A 22,378-nucleotide genomic window follows, 5' to 3' on the forward strand; every position below is an offset into this window, starting at 1 on the left:
GATTTAGGCACCTCCCTCATACTCTCTTAATTGTCATCCATCCTCTGATCACTCCCTACAGCCTGCGATCTCATCTCCCTTCCTCTCCCACGACCCTTTGCCAAGGTGTCATAGCTTTGGAACAGCTTCCAGTGCACATCTAACATCAGGGCCTAATGCAGCTGGGTGGGAGGTGCTCTCTGTGACAAATGACCTCACAAATAACTCTGCTGGAGAAAAAAAACAAAAAAAACAAGGTCCCAATCATCTCTCTCTGCCTCCACATGTCTGTCTCTCAGTCATTGCACCGGTCTCTCTCTCTCTCTCTCTCCCTTTACTCCTCCTTGCCATCTTGTCAGGGAGACAGAGAGATATGCGATCATCAATCTTGTCCACTAATCTTTACCATCTCCTGACACTTCATCTCAGAAACCCCTCTCCACTTGATGTCCGACTAAATTAGATTAAATGACTGCTTTGTCAACCTTCCCGACGGAGAGAGAGAGAGAGAGAGAGAGAGAGAGAGAGAGAGAGAGAGAGAGACAGAGAGAGAGAGAGAGAAACTCCAGAAAAGTAATTTGGGTTCTACTCACACGCTAAAATGGAGGCCGACACTTCCATATGGAATAATGGCTGAAGCAATTTTCCACACCTATTGTAGATCCGATCTCACAGAACGAACGGGCGAGCGATTATAAGAATGCATTCAATCATTATTTTCCTGATATATTCAATCAGATTTCCCAGGATGTTTCTTTGGATTATCACGTGTCCTATTTTAATTCAAAACTAGTGCCCCATTCATCTTTATTGTTGACACTGGTTTAAGAAAAAAATAAAATAACAATGATGAATTAGCTTTCACATGTGGGACTGATACATGTGGTGAGAACAGGCTTCACTTGTGAAAGTAGAGCATTCATACCTCGACTGAAATATACATCTTAAGTAACTTGTTAATTTAATTTGATCATAGCATTTAGCTACTTTAGCTGCTGAGAGGGCAGTTACACAGATGCACCAGCTGAACCTGTCAGATCTGATTATAATGTACAGTCAAGTATGGAAAAAGATGAAGATTGTTATAACCTCACATTAGACTGAACACTTACAAAAGTGCTTTAGGTGATATGACTACAGCTAGTTTAACCTTATCATGACGTCACGCATTGGTTTGGGGGTTACTGTTTTTAAGCCTTGAGTTAAGTATTACAGGTGTCGCCATTCTTTTTCTTTCTGGAACGCCACTGGACGACAAGGTGGAGCTGTCGAGGATTTCTTTTAATGGATCTGGCTGAGACGTGCGATTGTCTCAAGGCTGCCAGGCTCTAAAGCATACCCTGCTTCTTCAATTTATATCAAATGGTACCTTAAATTACAAAAAGAAAATCATGCTGAATTGAAGAAGCCTTGGGTGAGACTGTAAACTCATGAGAAAAACAAAACAAAAACATTTACAGTGGCAATACCTCAAGTGAAAAGTGAGTTTGTTTTCTCATAAACTTACATATAATCCGACTTTGTTGTGAAACCAGTGGATTTGCCCCAGCTGGCCACTGAAACACTAACATAACTGATATGAATTAAGACCAAGACTCAAGCCAAAGAATATCCCTGTTGCTGCGTTTCTACTGGTGTGTAAGTAGCCAGTTGACATAACCTGTTAGAACTAAACTACTTCATACACAAAATGGTCATCGTTCTGAGTTATTTTTGGGAGTGTTTCTGCTCTTAAGTGTTAAACAAAATCACTTTTAAAACAGACAGAAAAAATATCTGTATCACATTGCAAGAGTGCAAAACCTTGAGACACATTGTCGTAGTCCTCACAGACACACAATGACACCCCATCTTTCACCCCCTCCCTGTCACGCCTCCAACCAAATTAGATTGTGATTGCTCTTTCCGAGGTCACTTTTAATTAAACTGAGATGAGAACACGACACATGGGATTAAGCCCCATCCTACCGCTTCAAATTATGAATTCATAACTAATGCTAGAGCCTATTGCTTTCAACCATGACCTCCATATCATTTATGTATAAGAGCAAAAGGAACTCCCCTAATTGTCTTCTTCCGCGGAGATAAAGAGCACAATAGGAGGGTTTGGGGGAGGTGCATGCATGCGTTTCAGTGTACGGTTTGGGAAGGGCATCATTGAGACACATGCGTAAGGAAATACCCACATTGAAACGCATGTGGACTGTTGTTATTGTTGTAAGAGAGCTCAGAGTCAGAGAAACACATCTGAGCCTGGCAGCATGATTAAAACACACAGAGCCATATGAAAGGAAGTCGCATAAAAACATGCTTGATACCCAACTGTCAGGTAGAATAAAGATGAATATATTGATGTGTGTTATCTGTAGTGAACATATAATATTGTATATATATTGTATACATATTATATTTGCATAAACACAAGATGAGTTTGTTGCACCAGGCTCACAAAACACACATCAAACTGTTTGGCAGTGCTAATCCAAAACGAATCAAAGTTTCTTATTTAATGTCTTGCCTAATTCATGTTTCAAATGTGATATGTAAAACATATCAGTGTACTGATTAGCTGTAGTCCGAGATAGACCAGTTCGCCAACCTAGCAGCAGCTGACTTAACGCGTCTGAGCATTTAGTGGACCACTGGTCCAGACGTGCACCTGCTGGATGTGATCTGTTTCCAGCATTAGCGTTAGGTGTCTGCCTCGCTCTCAACACAGTGCACAATCTCTCAGCATGTCTTCTGCCGGATGGGCTGCAGAGCCGATGTATTCACTCGGATGAAGTTTGTCCAAGAAATCAATTCTGATTGATTCCGGTCCAGTAGGAGCTGCACTAACCTGCACTACTGTTTCCTGTGTCTGTATCAAAGCGTTTAGAGCAACGAGACGTGCTAGCCTCTCGACAAATAGGGCTGTGAGGGTTTCATGAACATAAAGGTATCTCACAGATGGTGAGAAACCCTTACAATACTGTAACTGATGTTTTCCACTGAAATTGTTACAAAGCAAAAAAAAAAAAAAAAAAAAGGAAACTGCCCTCCTTACCTCAGTGATAAAAGCCTTTGCAGTGGCTGGGCTCATGAAGAGCACAGCTCTGCGCAGTGTGTCCCTGTAGCGATGCAGCTCTTCAACTCGCATTGTTCTGAACAGACTTGTGATCATCATGTTGATATTAGATTCCACCTTCTGAAGGGATACATCCATTCCCTGCTGGGAGGTCCGGTCTAGGAAATCCTCAATACCACGGATATCTGGAGAAAGAGAGACAGAGATAGAGAATGTGTTTGGCTCTGGAGGGACGCACCTATTTCATTGATAATGTTATGCAGTGAAAAAGCCAATATAGAGGACAGAGCAGAGAGACAAAGACACACCTGCTCATACGCACAGATTAGGCAGATATATATTCAAACCATCACTGATTATTTTACAGTATATCCTCTGCTGTAGCTGATTAGTTTTCCCTCCGCATGAGAATAGGTTTGGTAAATATCTCAGTTCCGGAGCTCTTACTGGCAGTGATTCTTCGCCATTGTATTAAACTGGAGCTTTTGTTCCCAGCACTCTACATATGTCGGTATTAAAAGCCTTTTTCCTTCTAGAAACTTGAATCACCAAAGCAATATGTAGACACGCCCTCTCCCTCACACAAACACACACACAAACACACAAAAATGAAAACAAAAGTATGTGGTTGTGATTAATCGTAAGTGAAGAGGCATGTTTTTGCCTCACTGGTGCATTGATTATGATACTTTGGTTCATTAATACTGACAAACAAAACTACCCATAGCGACCGACAGTGAGGTTTCTGTAAGCTTTACAGATTTAAGGGGATGAAAGTGACCAGCAGCTCTAAAGTTCGCTCTGCTGATTGCTCCACAAAGATTCATCCCCCACCTTCCGTGGCCACAGTTCTTGCCCTAGGAGGCTGACATTTGGCGTGGAGGTCAAGCGTGTCTGATAAGGGAAGCCGTTTGTTGTTGTGTTGAATATCTGCCGGTTACTGTGCTGCAAGAACAAGGACAAGTTCAACTTAAAGTGTCCCGTCCTGCTGACACCGCCACACACTCTTTGCTCCTGCCGGGACACTAAGAGAACAAATAACTAATGACACTGTTAAGAGTTTGAGATCAGAGAACCAAACCACTGTAATTATCTCTATTAAGAGGTTTTTTGGTATGATAAATAAACCCGGATGCCGGCGTCAGGATTTTAACAGCCCGGCCTATACTTAATGAGATACATTGCAGGTCAAGGTAATACTAATTAAGGCACTTTGGTTGAGACCACTGCTAATGATGTCGGATGTGTGTGTGGTTATGTAAAGCAACTACCTAATGATGTATCTGATATGGAAAACGGATGACACCGCCGTCATTGCCCCTGTCGTGGCAGAGCAATTAACCGGATTGATTAGACTTGTTAAGGGCCAGAGGGTTGGGAAGACGGTGTGATTGCATCAATGCCAAATTTTTGGAAGGCTTAACAGCGTATTAAGAGGGGACACACAAGGCAATGGTTCTGATTCAGAGCAAAAAAAATAATTCATAAAATACACATACGGCCATGACACTGATTTGAGTGAGCGGGATGCGAGTCGAGAAGTGCGGCGGGAGACATTTTTGACTTTAGTTCTAAGTTTTTCTGAGCGTGTCAGATCACGTCATGGCTTTTCCCACGGCGGGCAGATTAGGAGGGAGCGTTTTCAGTCTTTCAGCGACAACAGTTCGTCGCGGTGAGGAAGAACATGACAGCAAAATCAATCAAAGTTTGCTGGAAAGTTGAATTCTTTCTTTTGCAACTTTAAATACTTTCACACTTTCTTTTCCGGCACACAAAAAGACACCAGCACAGACAGACAACTGAACTCCAGAGGGCGACACCTGGGCACCCAATCTGCTTAGGGAGTTTTAAATTTGTGCATACATTTGCACACCTGTACCGCAGGTCTGCATGTCTTGCTAAGTCTTCTTAGCTTTCAATTTCAGTTTATCCAAGTCAACCTTCCTGGTTTGTCTATTAAGTGTAATGTCAATCTCTCTGTGTACATGTGTTGGTTGGGCAAACAGAGACATCGAGATGACATCTTTAATGGCTAAATAACAGCGCCCTTATCTGTCGGGGGGGCCACAGCACGACGGAAGCACTACAATCTAATTACTATTATTAATTAGCAGAAATAATTATTCATCTTAGTATTAGTAATTGATGTTAAACTATATTATCGTCGGCAACACAATCATCATCGCTACTGCTGAGACTCCTGATGAGCTACATGACGTGAATTAACTTCATAAACAACACGGATACACTGAGCACCCGTTCGCTGCATTAATGTACAGACGGGTACATACAAATTTAAGATAACATGTAATATGGGTTTGTCACCATGCAGAAGTAATTTTTTTTTTACTGACAGAAAATAATTAAATGTCTGCCTTTAGTTTGTCATGCTTCTGTCTTTTATCTAGAAAAAAGCTCAGTCGCTCAGAGAGATCTACGATTGTTCAAACACACACACACACACACGCTCTATACTTATGCCAGTCGAAGCAGATTTAAGCTTCGTTCTCTCCATATTTGTCATGGAACGGCCACTGCCATTTATAATCAATGGCGCCAAACTACATAAACATTTTTTCCCGCCGTCTGATTTATGTTCTCTGCTGTAAGAAAGCTCTCTAAATCAACGGGATCAAAAAGCTTTTGTCTACACAGGAAGAAGAAATTAAATAATGTAGGCAACCCGAGCTGCTTGATGCTTTGTTGCATATTCACATGCATGTCAGGCGTGTTTCCTGTTCGTGTTTTACATTACAAAATAATTCATGGCAATCCGGTGTGTGCAATTGCACGCTTACCGATCAGCCCGTGTGTCTATAAACTTCGTCTTTGTCTGCGCCTTATGTCAAGTCCGCCTGTTTTTAGTGGCTGTATTATAGGCCTCTTTGTCGCCTTGTACCTGTCAGCCATCCTCTCTCTTACTGTCTTACCGCCTGCCGACTGACTCTCTCTGGCTTTATTTGCCGTCATCAATCCTTTCTCTACCCTGGCTCATAGTACAAGTTGTGTGTCTAATGCATTCTCCTTGCTCCACTCCGTGAGGAGCTTAAAAAACAAAACCCATCTGTCTCACTCTGTACAGCTCATTCAAATTCACAACACTAAACACAGATGTATTTGTGAATAACTTGTGCACCCATAATATTTAGCTTGCTTTAGGTTAATGTGACGAATGCTAAGAGGCATATCGGCGCTGAACAATCATGAGACAGCAGCTTAAGTTCTCCTGACTTCTCAGCTTGACGGAGTGATGTACAGGTGTGCTTCACGACCCCGTGACATCACTGTCGGCTGCACTTGAGCACAGCCAGCCCTGTCTGTCTGTGATGCTGAGTCAGGACATTTTCAGTTCCAACTCTTCAAATCTGGCAGCTTGGTCGGTGGCCTGAAGCTTCAAATTATGACACTCTCCCTACTCCCCACGCATTAGTTTCGGACGTGAAGGGCTCTACGGTAAGCACTAATCATTTTATGTCATGTCTGTCTTACACTTTCAAAGTAAAGGCTATGCGGTTAAACTTTTAAAATGAAGCATGATGAATGACTCGGACATTATGTTAAGAAAACGTACAATTCTTTGGGTTGAAGTATTTAAAGCTATCCAATGTTATGTAGTTGACGTAAGTTACATTTACTTATGCGAGTGACGTGGCATCACTTCAGTCACTGAAGTACGTTCACTGACTTATGTTACATACATTAAAAAACAAATAAATAAATAAATCACTCTTGACTCTCACAAACTCTCTGGAGGGTGAGTCTTATTAATAACCAAACCAACTGACTCAAACTTTCTTGCTTTTCATAATACTGCACTGGAGCACTGCTTCAAGAGTTGAGGCTGGAGGGGCAACTACAGCATAAATTCTGAAGCCCAGGGCTATTGACCAGGCTGCTGTACTTGATGCACTTGGAGTGAGAGCAGGCTGGCTGAGCGGAGTTAAAATTTTAAGCCAGAGACAGCAGGAAAATGTTGTTTTCCAGCCCAGTGTTAAGTTACTTCTTAAGTACTATGTCTAAACATTGCAGCATGTGTTTGTAATTACGGAGTGTGCTCACACGTGAAGAAAGGCAACACCGCCACAGCAATTTAAAGACAAAGACACACAAGCACATGAAGACATTTAAATCTCATAACTCATGTAAGAAATTAAATTCAAGTATAAATCGCTGTGGAGCAAGAGCGTGGGGGCCAGCGACCATGTGTGAGATATTCAGCGTAGGAATGTTTTATGGCCATCACTTCCAAAAAAAAAAAAAAAAAAGCCATTGACTTTCAAAAGCGGATGCATCCTGGTCCAATTTTACACATTAATGGTCAAAAGCATCCTCATTCCACCCATCAAAGTTTGGTTGAGTTCCTGCCTCCTGCCGCTCAAAGGACAAGGCTCGAGCATGTACTCCCCGCTGCTGAGCGGATCATTGGCTGTCGACTGCTCTCCATCAAGGAGCTTCAGGACACCATAGCGGATGGAAAGCCGGGGAAAATTGCCGCCGACCTTGCCAACCCAGGCAACCATCTGTTTGAGAAACATTCCTCTGGGAGACAGTACCGGTCCATTAACACCATGATCACCCATCACCTCAACAGCTTTCTCCCCGAGCTCTGTCATCTTACTCAAGCGCTCCTCCCAAGTCTCCCATGCAAAGACACACTGTGCATCCCCTCAGTCCCAGGCCTTTTCATCCTCATCTAATAGAGATGACTGTATCTCCGTTGCCATGCTACTCGCTGTCGCCGGAGTGGTTTTTCACGAAACATCTGTATAACTCTGACCCTTACGAAAATGCCACAGGCAAATTATTTGCCTTTTCCCTTGTGACAGTCGCAGTTTCAGGTGTGAATTGAATGTTTTCAGATGTGAACTTAAAAGTCCGACGTGTGAGAAGACGATAATGTTTTTCACAACTGACTTATTTTACATATAAATGAAAATGTTCACACAAAATGTATTTTTTTTACAACATTGGCTTTTGTTCTCCACATGTATGCAAATTTCCAAATAAGAAATTAGCATTTTCATCATTTTTAAATATGTTTATACGATTGGCTTTTATTTGCATGTGAATTACAATTTCCACATCTGGAGGTCCCACCTCACGGCGTGCCACTGTTGATAACTGCCTTCTGTGTTGAACTGAAGTGGCATTTGTGTATAGAAAACTGCATCGACTCGAATGGTTTCCATAATTTCTCATAAAACAAGCCAGAGTTTTGTATTGTGCTTCTCTTTGCGTGTCCCTTTACCCAATTTCAGCCCCTGTCCCATCCATCCTCCGAGTCCCTGGCTCAAAGTGAAAGCTTGAGTTAATGTAGTGTAGCAGCCAGCAGCACGCAGGGATTTCACCTGCATGTGCCGAGCAGCTCAGTGGTACTTTGTCTGTGTTCAGAAACCACAACTCCTTCTCTCCCCTGCTTGCTCTCCCCTCATGGCCCTCTCTTCCCTTGGCTTTTCATCAGAAACCTCCCTCAGTTTCCCCCTGTTTGCTCGCGGTTCTCTCGAGCTGAATCACATTTCCAGAGTGTGTAAAGTCCAAGCTGTTATTCCACTCTATGAAGCGGACCGTGTGTCATGTGTAATGACCGTCACTTCAACACTGGAGACCGGCGTTCACACCCTACTTACAACCAGCGCTCGTTTCTTTTAAACTGTGAATGTGTATCCCCGTCAATGACTCTGGTGTTTCCCTTACCTTAGCTAAGGCATTGACTTGAACATAACTTAATAAGCAGTAGTAGGGGCTGCAAATCAGAGGAGTATTTTTCAAATGCAAATCACCTATTTTGTCCTTTACAACTTAACAAGAGTAAAGTATTTAAGCAGTTTAGTCAGTTAGGTGACTTGCCTATGCACTGAAAACAACATTCTATCAATATTATGACTGGTCAAGATGATGCAGATGCTTTTAGGCCATTTGAAGTCAATTACAGGAAATCTAAACAGATCAGTTGTTGCACTGCCCCCGAGAAAAGCCTTTACAGCACAGGATGGAAAAACATTAATACGAACTCTACACTGTGAGGAAATGAAATGGCCTTTCCAAAAGGAGGTGTTAACACATCCGGTATTAGAGGAGATTTCCCTGAGTGCAGGCGAGCGAGGGAAACATCAAACATCCGCAAATGAGATTCAGCCTATGTAACTCCCTGGTCGTCTGACAGAGCCTCCGTGTTCCCCCTGTTCTCCTCCCCTCACTCCCCCCCTGCTTGACTTACAAATCTGCCTCACCTTCAAATATTAAAGAAAATACCAAACTTTAGGCTTGGACACTTTCACACTGCATTTGGCTTCACAATGTTGGGACTTTCTCCTTCCCGTGCTCCCTCCACTCTGTCACAACCGCACTCTCCCTGCCAGAGGCATAGAAAGTCTGGGCTTGTAACTTTTTTAGATCGTTAGATAGCCAAGCATAACCGGTAGTGACTGTTCATGGCACCGTCCTTCCATTCATCCATCCATACCGCAGTAACAGCTTGACGGAGCTACCAGAGCGTAGGCTTTTCCCGATGATTGGTGCTCGCTCACCAGCAGGGAGTGAAGCTCGATTGCCTGTTGTCCATGTCGTAATATGTTTGTTTTTTTTGGCTACCATGGAATCTATGCTGACACAAATTAGTTTTGCTCAAGTGGCAAGGCAAGCTGGAGGAGGAGGAGGGGGGCGTAGGAGGAGGAGGAGGAGGAGGAGGAGGAGGAGGGGAGGGCGGATGTGACCTTGCAGCACTTTTTTATCCATTTAATGCCGCGGTGTTGTTTTACATGACAAATTGGGTCGAGGCCAGAATGGGTAGCAGGGTAAAAATTCAATTTCAGTGGATGGCGGCACATTGAAGTGTTTTATGTCAATACATTCTTTTCCCCACAGGTGTAAGGTTTTGTTACAGCGATGTTAGAAATATTGGCGAGGAATATTATTTCCAGCCTCAGTCTATCTGCAGTTTTACTCTCACAGTTCCTTCGGTGGTCAAAAGAGCAAACTCCAGATATAACAAACAGTCTCCATACAAAGTATTCTGTATTTTACAAAATCTAATTTACTATTTACTTACTTCTATTTACCCCCTCGACCCATCTTTTATGCTGTTACACCAATATCTCTATGTCTTTGTTTTGCCTTTCCCCTCAGCCTTTACCTCTGGCTATCCGTATCCCTGCCCCAGGCATTTCACTGTTGTATGGCTCAAAGGCAGCAGTTCTTAAAATATAGATTGAGCTTTAAATGGAAAGCTGATTCGTGTGAGCTTAGTCCAGGAGAATTAAATCATCAGCTGAAGTTGCAGCCATCCCGAGGGATCTGAACCCGTACTTGGGAAGTTTACCTCCATATAGAAGAATCAAATGCCTTAGGCCCTGAAGCATCGGTCGTCTTCCTGACTGCTTATTGCTCTATAAATCCTCCATTCCTTTAGATCTAAGTGCCTATCTTTGTCCACGACTCGTTTGCTTTATTTCCCTCCTTCTCTTCCTATCTTTCACTCTGTTTTCTAAAAGCCCCGGGCTTCGCGTTCCCAGAATCCCCACAGAGAGCTTAACCAACACTTGTAAAAAACCAACACTCTATAAAAGGCTCAGCACCTTTTAGGTGTTCATCACCTTCCCCATCTCCCCAATTTTTCTCCAGCTTTTAATCCCCCCTCCCCCATCCACTCCCCTGACTTTCACATACCTTAAGTGTCTAACATTTTCTCCACTTCCCTCAGCCCCCCTCCTCCACCTGTTCTTCCTACTTTTGTCACCACTTTTGATCTTGACCTTCTTATGCCTTGAGCTTCTTAGGCATTTTCTAAACTGCACAGGCTACTTGATGATTATCAGCACTCAACTGGACCAAAGTAGACCCAAGCACATTACACTCAACAGCCACTGGAAGTTGTTGTGTTGTATTCTGGCTCCATGATTGGCGCCAATGACAATCACATTCTATAAAGCATGAGATTCCCCACTGAAGGTAAATAAATGTATATATTATGGACAGTTTACAAGTATTGACTAGTTTCTTGTTTGTATACATTTACACATAAAGTACCATTTAACTTGTCCCAGAAACCACTTTTCATGGAACCAAGTTGTGTCCTTCAACCTGTTGTCTGCATGTCCACTGCAGTTTAATGAAGACCGGTAGCTGGTTTTACACAGGTCTTTGGCTGATAATACATTGCAAAAACACAGTTTACATCCAGGTCCCTGTGATGGAAATAGAACAAGTCCCTCCAAAGGTTCATAGTTCCTATAGAACAAACGTCCCTGCTGTGGAAACAAAGCTCATGTCACTTCTCTACCTGGGTCTGTGAAGCAGAGAGATGAGTGCTATTTTCTTCTTTCTGCTAATATACACTGTCCAGGAAATATAGGTAGGAGCTAAAACAAGTAAGCATATTGCTACACTAATGGAAACTGTGAAGCACCTGTTACTGGATCGGTTATAAATGAATTGCAAATGTGTTTTCAATATCAAGAGCTTGTAAAACACAAAAAACTATTGGCAAAACAACTTAAAAAAAACAAAAAACAGTGGAGCAGAGAAGTAGATGTTCCAATTCTGAAATGCTTCCATGGTTAAAACAACAAGACTGAGGATAAAATGGCCCTTCAGTTCAGCATGACTTCTGAAAGTGAAGTGTTTTATAGGGGACTGGGTTACCAAATAACAAATTTCACCTACATGGCTGTACCTAAAAACATTTTCCTTCTTAGATTTTGTCCCATGGAAGTAGTCTGCCTTACCTTCATATTCACAATGCTGTTAGATCCTCATCTCTGGTTGTGTTTTGCTTTGGTTTGCCTCTTTCTCAGCTCTCAGCAAAAGACATTACTCCTCCTGCGTCCACCAAGGATATGAACTTAACTCTGGGGTAAAACCCTTATGCAAAAGCTTTCACACCCTCTTCTTGGTTGTTTTCTTTTTTGGTGTTGTTTATCTGCCGGCCTGACTGCCTTTCACTCTGCCCTACCAGATCTGCTATGCCTTCAGATCTCTGTCCCTATCCCCACTCTGCTTTACTCTTTTCTTCCCGTATATATTCAGGTTCACTTTTATCTCCTTTTCTTTCCTGCTCTCCAAACGATTTTACTCTGGAGGAGACAAAGTAAGACATGACCTCCCTGTATAACGCTTGTCGATCTTTGGTGTTTGGCTCATGAGTGTACCTGGTTGCCTCTACGCCTCTGAATGTTCCTTCATCATCGGCTTTTTCTATGTCTCTCTTGGCATGGCTTTTATGTATTTTTCACCTCCTCTTCCCCCACTCCCACCAGCCTCCACCCGCCCCCCCCTCCCGGCAGCAGCTGTGGGCCTCACTACTGTTAAAAAGAGGGATCCGTCTATGCATCCATCTGTCATCACTCCTTGTTCTCTCCCCGCTTGTCTCTATAAACAACTTCATGCTTGTCAGCTCCTTCCTGCTCTCCTCTCCCCTCCGCCGTTTCTGCTCCCTTACTCAATTCTGTCTCCTGCAATCCAGATATGGTTCAAACAAGGTAACTCGTCACTTCTAGGTAAACTCTGCACAAACGTCCGCGTAAAAGGCTTATGGCTTTGCGGAGATTTGGCTCATCATCCTGCTTTCTGTTTCCCCATGCACGGTCCTCTGGGCCATTTGTGTCATTATGTACCCTCACAAAATATTGACATATGACACGATGAGTCTGTACTTGGCAATCGAAGAGCATTGTTTTGTGGTTTGAACTACATTTCTAAACATTAGATACGATATTAGGGAAAAGTGTCCAATACATGATTTGACTCATACCGCCACTATAGATGTATTTATTTCATTAAGAAGAGAGTAAAACGAGAAACTCAAACCATTTTGAAAATAAATATCGCAGAAGTATTGTCCATCAAGGACCTCCACATTCGCCATCTGTGCTGACAGATTAAAGGTCTTCGTGTGATCAATTTAGAACACAATTCATATTTGACATGTGTCTCCTATTTGACTACTTTCTCTTCAATCCATTAGCGTTTTTTGCATCCTTTATATTTCTCTCTCTTTTTTATTATTATCTCCCTTGTATTATTAATTAGCCTTTTCTCTGCTCATTAAACAGTTCTCGTTTATTTTTCACAACAAAGGGGGCAGATACGATGAGGAGAGGTGATGGTTGCTGTAGCATCCGCAGACACAATCCGGCGCACACTCCTCTTCTTTATATGAACCCATCAGATCAGTGGTTGACATTTTCATGCTTTTCACCGTGTGATGAAAGGTAGGAACCAAATGAGTTCTCCATTGTTCCCATCTGGCCTATTATCACTAATGAGCAAATTGTAAGGAGGAATTTTAAAGATAAGACAGAGGCAGATTTAAGGTATGAAACTTTGTTTCAAAGCTATTAACATGCTTCATTAGGCAGAGCTATGCGCTGCGGCATAAGGATATTTAATGGCCATAGATATGGGTCATAACCTGAACACTTCTTTTGACTTAATTCATCTTTATCTGTCGACAGACCATGATCAATATTCAATATAAATGTTGACACTTGATGCATTTTACCAGAGTTAGCTTAGAGCTAATTTCCATCTGCAGTCCTTTTGGGCACATTTCAACAATCGGACTGCCTTTTTTTACAAACAGGGGCCCGATTTTTAATGGCATCCTCTTGGGTGGAGGACCAGCGTATTGATTTCATATTTAATTTTTAAATATCTGCTAAAATATCTATAACTACACAGTCCATGAAAAGGATATACACGTAGGCATGAAGGGCTATGCTGACATTTTAAGCAGCTGCCCTATTGACCACTACAAATGCTGTCTTTGTGAGGGGAATAGCTACATCCTGTGTTGATGCATTTAACTGATGTTCCAAACAGCCAATCTAGAGACACACGGCTGCCCTCTAACACAGTTATTATTTTGCAGTACTTTAATTAATTGCAAAATGTTTTCTACTGATAATATTTAAGGCCTTTTTTTAAATCGGTTTTAGACTTATTCTTATAAAAAAGACTGGCAACCTAACAAGCATCGCACTTCTAAAATGGTCTCTTTTGTTCGGCTGTAACCTTTTACTGTTGTGCCTCGGGCCCCTCTTGTCATTGGCTAAAAGCAAAACAAAACAAATCATCTTAATGTCAACAGTGTTATTACCACTAAGTGGTCCTCCCCACATTTGGCCTACAAGACCCGTGCCGTAGTTCTGCCTGGATTGTGGACAAGGTGACTCAGCAGGTAACATGAACTTGTCACTCACATTTCTTTAATATATATCAAGCTTTGCGGTGTTAACACTGACAGAAATCGAAGCGAGTGAGTGGGAGTTGGGAAAAAAAAAAAAAAAAAAAAAAAGAAAGGCAGAAAGAAAAGGAAGATGGCGCGAGAGGGCGGGAGATAATAGAGAGAAAACATGTGTTCTCAGTGTCCCAAACGCACCAGTAGAGCTGAAAATAGGGATTGGGACAGTTGCACCGCAGCTTCATTTAAGGGGACACACTCGGCTGTCTGTTCTCTAAAGAACTCTCCTTGTACGGAGGCGAGGCCTTTTGGGAACACCGCTATCATCTTAAAAGGCCATCTCTGTCTCACTCTCTCTCTCTCTCTCTCCCTCTCTACCTCGCTGTCTTGCTCTCTCTCTGTCTTTCTCTCTCTGGTGCACTCTTACTTTCTCCCTTCTCTCCTTGAACAGGGGGTTAGGCCATTAGGGAACAGTGGTGATATCTTTAAAGGGCCTTCTGTGGCTGAGAGAACAGCACTGCCAAAACCCAGAGGATCCACGCGCTGAATCAGTGGTCACAAGAGCACAGAGGGGATAGAGGGATTTAAATGGGGTACGAACATGTGTGTGTGTGTTTTGCGGTTGTGTGTGAATGGGGTCTATTGAGTAGATATGCTGTGGGAGCTATATACATTTGGGGGATTTAAAGAAGTTGACCGAAGGCTGTTGGACAAAAAAACTTGGCATTCCTGCTTTTTTCCAGGTCTTGGTGAGGGGTTATGCAAAGGTTAGAGTAAAAGCCTTTTCTCTGAGCAGGCATGAATACATTTGTTGGTAATTTGCATGCAACTTTAATGAAGTTGATTTTAAGGGTGCGAAACGGAGGCTTTCTCAAAGTAGCACAGAACTTCACGGCTCGGAGAGTGCAGCCATGAATCGCATCTGTTGCTTCACATTTCAGTGTATGGAAAAAAAAAGGCCTAAGCCAGCTAAATCCCTCAGATAAACGTTCAGATCAACAGCTCGCAATCAAGCGGCATAGATCCAAGCAGTAATTAGGAAGAGTTGCTGTCGGATCCAGCTTCAGTATGGCATGAAAAACTTTATTTTTTAAACACATTTCTTGATGTATTTATCATCATACTGGACTCATACCATTCGTGTAAAAGTCTAATGATTGCTGTTCTTGCAAAGTACGCTGTATGTTGCTGTAAAAAGGTCGCCAACAGTATAACATACACACAGAGCAGGAGTATATCAGTACATTTCATCTGTCCAACTATATTCTTCCATTTAATTTACGGATTATTTCCCCATGAGTTGCTCAGAGTTGATTTATTTCTGGTATTTACTACACTGACTTCTGATGTGTGGGTCTAGCATTTCCAAAAGGGGGCCACATTAGCTGCTACTCGATATCCGTCCAATACACACTGCTTGGTAGAGCTCACTTGTTAGGACACACTTTCATGACATACTCAATACGATGATAAAAGGCTTTAATGCCTTATAAGATTTACTTCGAGGCTGCAGAAGGCATTGCAAGACAATTCCACTGCAGAGGTCTCATTGGAGATCAATGCATACAACACATTAATTGTGTTAATTGACCACAATGAGCAAAATGGAGTCCTCCATTATAGCTATAATAATTGAGTCAACACTGAATCACCTTGGGCAGAAAACGACCATGCAGCTCTCTGTGGTTAAAAAACTTTTTAGGTGGCAAACTTCTGTTTGATAATGTCACTCCTGGTTTTATCCATTAGCGAGCAAACTAAGTGCTTCAACATCAGACATTGGGGTGTGATCCAAAACGCAACATGCCTTTAAGTTTGAGCCCATTAGGAGCAGTGCGTCCTCCTGTATGACTCACAACACTTTTATTTACACATTAAAGTATGGGATCACAAGGCCTTGTCGTGCAAATTAAACCCATACAGGTTCTTGACAGCATGCCATAGGCTCTAGTAAGTTACTCTAGTAAGTGATCGGAATATTTGGGGTCAGAAAGGACACTTTACGTCCAACACGTTGAATGAATGCACCTGCACAGAAAACAGCAGAGGAATATATTCCTTTAGAAGTTAACTAAGACAATGAAGAAAAAAGAAAAAAAAAACTGTGGCTCTTTATGAAAAGGGACATAGGACGTCGCTCGTCTAATGTTAGAGTTAATGGACTGTAAACAGAGAGGGCGAAGAGACACGCAGACAGAGGCGGAGGGTGAAATGAGAGCGCATGCATACACCCACACAGTCTGATGTGTCTCTTGAATAAAGATGCAATAAAAATACCTGTGTGCATCTTTTTCTGTGCTAGTATACATATATCCACGTCAGCCTGCTGCCTGGTTATTTGACAGACTGCCAGAGAGGGCGAGTAAAATTTCTAGCTTAACCATACAGCCATTAAAACTCATAATGCCCTACCATGCAACTTATATTACAAAGAATCCAAATTCATACAAAGCCAGTATTATGGACCTGCTGTGTCTCATTTGACCCATGTCAATGATGGATATCTCTTCATTATCAATATGAGGTTATCTTAATGAACACTGATATGCGTGATTGTGTGGCTCATTTTGTTCCTCACCAAAATCAGAATCATAGAAGAGGATGAACTTCTGCCAGCTGTACTCGGACACCACTTGCATGATGACCTCGTTGAGATAGACGGGTGGGCGGACCATTAGGGTGTAGTCATCTGTTCCGGGCAGGCGACTGGTCAGTGGGCAGGCGGAGCGGGGTGTTCCCGCTGTGGAGCGCTGGATGAAGAGGTGGGGGATGTGCATGGCGTCGGCCAGAGTCTGAAGGCTGCCCGCTGACATGCAGCCGATTGAACTGACCAGAGCCAGGATACCACGGTTCATCAGCTCACAGGCTGCAGGGAGGAAAAACAAAAAGAGGAGATTTGTTATTTTTCAAAGCGCACGACGGGAGTTTTTATTCTACTCGTTTTACGGCAAGAGTCACCGCAGAGTCACACACATCTGTATGTGTTACATCTGTGTGCAGTACAAAGTCATAGTTTTGATGGTCGTAATTATTTGTGGTTAGAATGCAGGAAAGCAAGTCATTCTTATTTTACGAGTCGCCACACTACAGCGCCGACTCAAAGGCGGGGAAATTCTTCGCAAGCTGTCGCCGTTTGTTTTTCACATGTACTGCATTGTTATTTTGAGGACAAAAGCTGTTACGCTCGCAGACAACCTGCTCTGTGGTAACTCTACACCGAGGACATGAAAACAGAGATGGAGGAAGCTGGATACAGAGGTAGTCAAACATATGGCAGCAGAGCAGGAACATACTGTAGACAGACAAAAGCCCGCTATGGCAGAAGAATCGACTTCACTCCTTCTTTCGGAGCTGCCGCATAGAATACAATGAGTCGATACATCAGTGGATGGAGTCGTGTACATGCAGAGAAGCAGTGCACTTGCTTATGTCGACATACAAATAGCATGACACTTTAAAATGACAGCAAAGTCACTTTTTCGGGGGGGCAGATGATATGTCAATATTTCCCATGAGTGCCTGGTCCAAATGCCATACATGACAAGTTTGTGTTGACGTAGTATAAGGCACAAGCAAGTCCAAGCAGGGTGGGCGGACAGGACTTTTCGTCCGTAACTTGACAGACGTGACGTGCCTGAACCTAGCCGCCACTGTTCGATGTTTGCTCTGTTACCACGGCAACAGAAAATAAATCTGCTCTTCACAGAGGTAAATGGGAGGGATTAGCATATCACTTGCACACAAAAAAATGTAATTAATAGTATACAGGCAAGTTTTGTTGTGTTAATCATAGACTGGGGAGAGAGAATATAACGCAAAAATAACCTCATACATGTAGTGAGTGAGACTCATGGTATGCTGTAGGGATGACTGCATCACCACAGCATTTGGCGCAGAGCTTTGTTTTCTCTGCCACTTTATCCCATCCTCTGTCCGGGCTGCTGAGCTAAAAACCCAGTCAGGTCTTCAGCCTGAGGAGTCGGTTTAATGTCCACATTAACTGATTGACCTTACGAACAATGGTACAATATAAAGCACTGTGGTACAGACAACTATTAAAGTGTGCGTCAATATAAAGTGTATTCAAAGCTGTTTGTAAAACCGGGTTGTAAAAGACGCCCTTCTCGCCAGACGGACTATTCATAATCCCCCGGTTCTCTGTGCTCGACTGCCTAAACGCTCCTCAGCTCCGAGACACTATCTGTGCCTCTTTCACCTCTCCTTTTCCTTCTACCTTCCCCCTGTTTCATCCTCACTAGACCTCTAGTGCTGTCGAAAAACACCTCTGCCTCCCGCCCTCTCAACTCACTCCCCCGTTATCTCCCCTCTCGTCCACAACAGCCCCTCTGAGTGCTTACCTTTCAGACCCAATCATTTCAAAGCTGCAGTCTTCCAGTGATTTTCACCCCCCCCCCCCCCCCCCGATGCCTTACAGCACAACTGCACGTTGTACACTGTCCTCGATTTGGAGTCGTCTGCCTCCCGCTTCCACCTCCTTTTTTTTAACATCCCGTCTTCAGCACCTTTTTTCCATTCCACCCGCCGTCTTTACTCACCAGCCGCTTCCCTCCCTCGTCTCTTGTTTACCCTCGTGGCGACACAAACAGCCACCTTCTCCTCTTTCCCTTCCCTCACTCCAGCCATCTTTCTGATTAATCACTTCATTATGACTTTGTTTTTATTTATTTACTTTCGCACACTTCCTTCTCCTCCCTCAGCTTGCTCTTCCATTAAACTTTTCTAACCATGAGGCCGCCCATACTTTGCCCTCATGCCTTCATCCCCTTTTTTTTCCATCCCTCACTCATTCTCATCCTCATTTCACCACCCCTCACCTCGGCTCCTGTGCTGTGTCCTTCGCTGTGTGTTAAGCTTCAGACCGTGTTTATTTCATCTCTAGCTGACAAAAACCCTGTCACCGAGTAAAACAAAAAAAGTAATAGGAAAAAAAAGTTTACAGATAGTGCAGTAAACACACACACGGATATGCACACACACACACGCGTTGCGCAATGGCAAAGTACAATGGCAAGGAAGCACAATCTAAAACACACAGTCAGCCTGCATAACGCCACGCGGGCTAATCTGTCGACACTGCAAAAATAAAGCCAGAGAACAAGAAAGGGGAGAAGAAAGAAGAAAAGCTTGAGGAGACAGATTCTTGGTGCTGAGAAAAGCAGAATAAAAACCTTCCGTATGTGTGCGTGCATGCGTGTGTGTGTGCACATCAGGCAAGAGGGGAAGACAGAACAAGAACACGAGAGCAATACAATATGACAGCGTCTCCTGTGTCAACTGCTTTTTTTTTCGAAGCTGTTTGCATGGACGAGTTTCTGACGAATCCGAGAACGTCTGTGTTTGCCTGCACATTAATGGTGCGCAGCGTGGCTTCTGCCTCATCGCTTCTGTCGGTTAATTACATAGTTTAAGCGTGACTGATTTAATTTGGATACACCGCTTTTTGAGCTGTAACCGTAAAAGGCTAAACTTATGTGACACTTTAACTGTCTTGAAAAGTCTGCTTTTCGAAACGAAAAGCAGACTTTTTTTTTTTTTCAGGTACATTTTTTGTTTTCAGGTAATTTTTTTTCTTTTTTTTTTTTTTTTTTTCAGGTAAAGTGGTTTTAGTTGTCACTCAAGTCTTAAGTAGTCCACTTACATAAATCTAATTTTGGAGGTAGCAGCTATAAACATGTTAACACAAAAGCCATTCAGCAATTAACTGGCAATAGATTGTTCCTTTTTCAGCAATAGCTACGGGGTTATTTCAGGCGATCGCTCCCCCCGCCATGCATTGATGTGGATGATTAATGAGTAGAAGTTATAGCAGTTTCAATCTCACTGCCCATTGTGCAAGTCCACACTTTGAGGAATTAATTACAGTGTAACAATATATGATTAAACTCCACTAAGTCTCTGCATACTGCTTAGTCATGGCCATTATTCCTAAAGCCATTCATCCGTCTTCTATCTACTATCATCTTAGTGCTCGAGCATATGCCTGTGTGTGTGTGGGGGGGGAGTGTGTGTGTGTGTGTGGGAAGGTCCACCTGTGTATTTGTTTGTGTGCATACATTAAGTGTGAATGCAATCTCCTGTCGGCGTGTGTGAGTGCGCATTCCTCTGAACGTTTTTTGAGGCTGGATAAGCCAGTTATGTATTATAAGCTACATTATCCGGACTCCACTGTCCCTATTATAGCAGTCGTGCTAACGATTTAGCTGCCCTTGCTCTTGACTGGCTACGTATTAGCTTAGCATCATCAAGGCTTTGGCTAATGGAAGGCTTTGCTAATCCTCTACTTATGAGGGCACTTTGGAGAATTAGTGCTCTCATCCCCTCCACATCACACACTCTTAAGTCTGCAGGGGGCTTCTGAGCACTCGGCTCATTAATGCTGTTTGCTAATGACTTAAAGGGCCCGTTGCGTTAACCCGGGCCCTATGTTAGATCACTGAGGAAAGCAACAGTCAAAGGGGTTAGAGGTGCTGACGCAGCATGCAAAACATGTCTTTGGAGTTTTGACAGTGGCGAGGAGAAAACACACTTCTGCACGCATTGTGAAAAGTTTAAAAGCACATAAATAATCCCGAAAGAGAAAAAAAAAAGTTGCGCCTGAGTGCAATGTTAAGCAGCACAGATGGAATTTGTTTCCTTATAACTTGCCAACACTTTAAAGAATAACCGCTGTGAACAATGACTGCACTCGGAGCACAGAAACAGAATTGGAGCTACGTAAAGAGCGGCGCGTAGGAGTGCAAACACACACGAGAATCAGAACCATTTGGAGTTTTTTCAGCTCTCATCCTGAACCATCACCACCTACTAAACCACACTCTTGCACCACCGGCGCCGCCACTGCCACCGCCACCGCCACCGCCGCCAACCCACACAAGCACGCTCACACATCCAAGCCCCTCCTGAACATGAGCTGCACACTGACTCATGGTAAATCACTCCGGGATCAATCTCGCTAAAGCGGCTAAAAACCTGTCAGGCAGTCATGTAGAGGTGTTTATGTGAGGGATGTACATGTCAGTCACACAAACAGACATGTTCACATCTGAGGACTTTGGACCGTCAGCCACAGGGTTCAACCACTTTGTCAAATTTAAGTGCCCTGTCTTTATTTATTCATTCATCTATTGTGAGACACCAAACCCTCGAATGGGAACTCAACAACTTTGCAAAACGAGATAAATCATGTAGTCTTTGTGATTTTTTTCACGACTTCGAAGCACATCGATCCGCTTCCTCGCCCTCGTCTTGTTTCCATGCTGACATTTTTGCCACGCATGTTGTGCAAGTCGGTGTGCGCCGTATACGTGTTGTCCTGCAACGGAGCATGTTATTGAGCGCTCGCTCTCTCCAGCTTGTTGGTCTGTCAGAAGAAATGGAGTGCAAGCACTTCACCCGCACCCAGGTGTGACCGATTCCCCTCTCTATCTGCGTCTCGCCCAAGTAGCTCACTTCACACACACACACACACACACACACACACACACACACACACACACACACACACACACATACATACATACATACATACACGCACATACTTTATCACACTGGTACCCAGCCCTTTAGTTTCTGTGGCCCAGTGACTGAGAATTGAAAGCAGTGGAAAGAGAGAGAGAGGTAGGAACCAAGTAGATCAATAGCTGAAGAAAGCCAATAAAAACGGTGTCCAAGCCTGTGGCTGTAGAACATTTCTTAGAGAAACAACAGTGGTAATACAGTTTTAAATAGAGTAAAACACATTATCCATGTATCCCTCCAACAATCACTCAGCTAATATTATCCAAAAAGAGTGAATCGGCATAGATATGCAGAGAACTCAACTCAATGTTTACAGAGCCGGCAGGAGATTTGGGGGGGGGGGGTTTGTCGTCAAGCTGCCATCCTCTCTCCCAGTGGCCTGTAACAGTCCAAGTTCAGGGGCAGAGGGGCTGTTCAGTTCAATGTGTCAGTGTGGTCTATCGATCCTTCATCTGACTGATGTTCATGTGAGTTAGAATCTACATCCCCCGACCATGATCATGTTACATCATGTCCATGGTGCTGAAGTGGCAGATGGATTTGTAACAGCTCTCTTTTCTCAGTTTCGCCAACATTATATCAAAGTTTGAAATTGCCATACAATAGTTAGAAAT

At 43.2% G+C, this 22,378-nt stretch overlaps 1 protein-coding gene across 7 annotated transcripts in view; it reads right to left on the bottom strand.

Annotated features, from left to right (window-relative positions):
- grid2 (glutamate receptor, ionotropic, delta 2) overlaps window positions 1-22,378 on the bottom strand; it is a 480,315-nt gene that overhangs the window by 194,031 nt on the left and 263,906 nt on the right. For 5 of the 7 annotated variants that reach the window (XR_005075218.1, XM_037099101.1, XM_037099104.1 and 2 more), the window contains 2 exons: window positions 16,804-17,091; window positions 3,026-3,231 (listed from right to left, as the gene is read on the bottom strand). Coding sequence is in view for 6 of the 7 variants with exons in the window: in XM_037099101.1 (XP_036954996.1) it covers window positions 3,026-3,231; window positions 16,804-17,091 (494 nt within the window). In the remaining variant the exon portion in view is untranslated. Of the gene's footprint in view, window positions 1-3,025; window positions 3,232-16,803; window positions 17,092-19,060; window positions 19,596-19,884; window positions 20,174-22,378 lie in introns of those variants that run through there. The other 2 variants (XM_037099106.1, XM_037099105.1) reach the window with 2 other exon arrangements.

The sequence above is a fragment of the Acanthopagrus latus genome, chromosome 5 (assembly GCF_904848185.1).
Source record: "Acanthopagrus latus isolate v.2019 chromosome 5, fAcaLat1.1, whole genome shotgun sequence".
Classification (NCBI taxonomy): Eukaryota; Metazoa; Chordata; class Actinopteri; order Spariformes; family Sparidae; genus Acanthopagrus; species Acanthopagrus latus.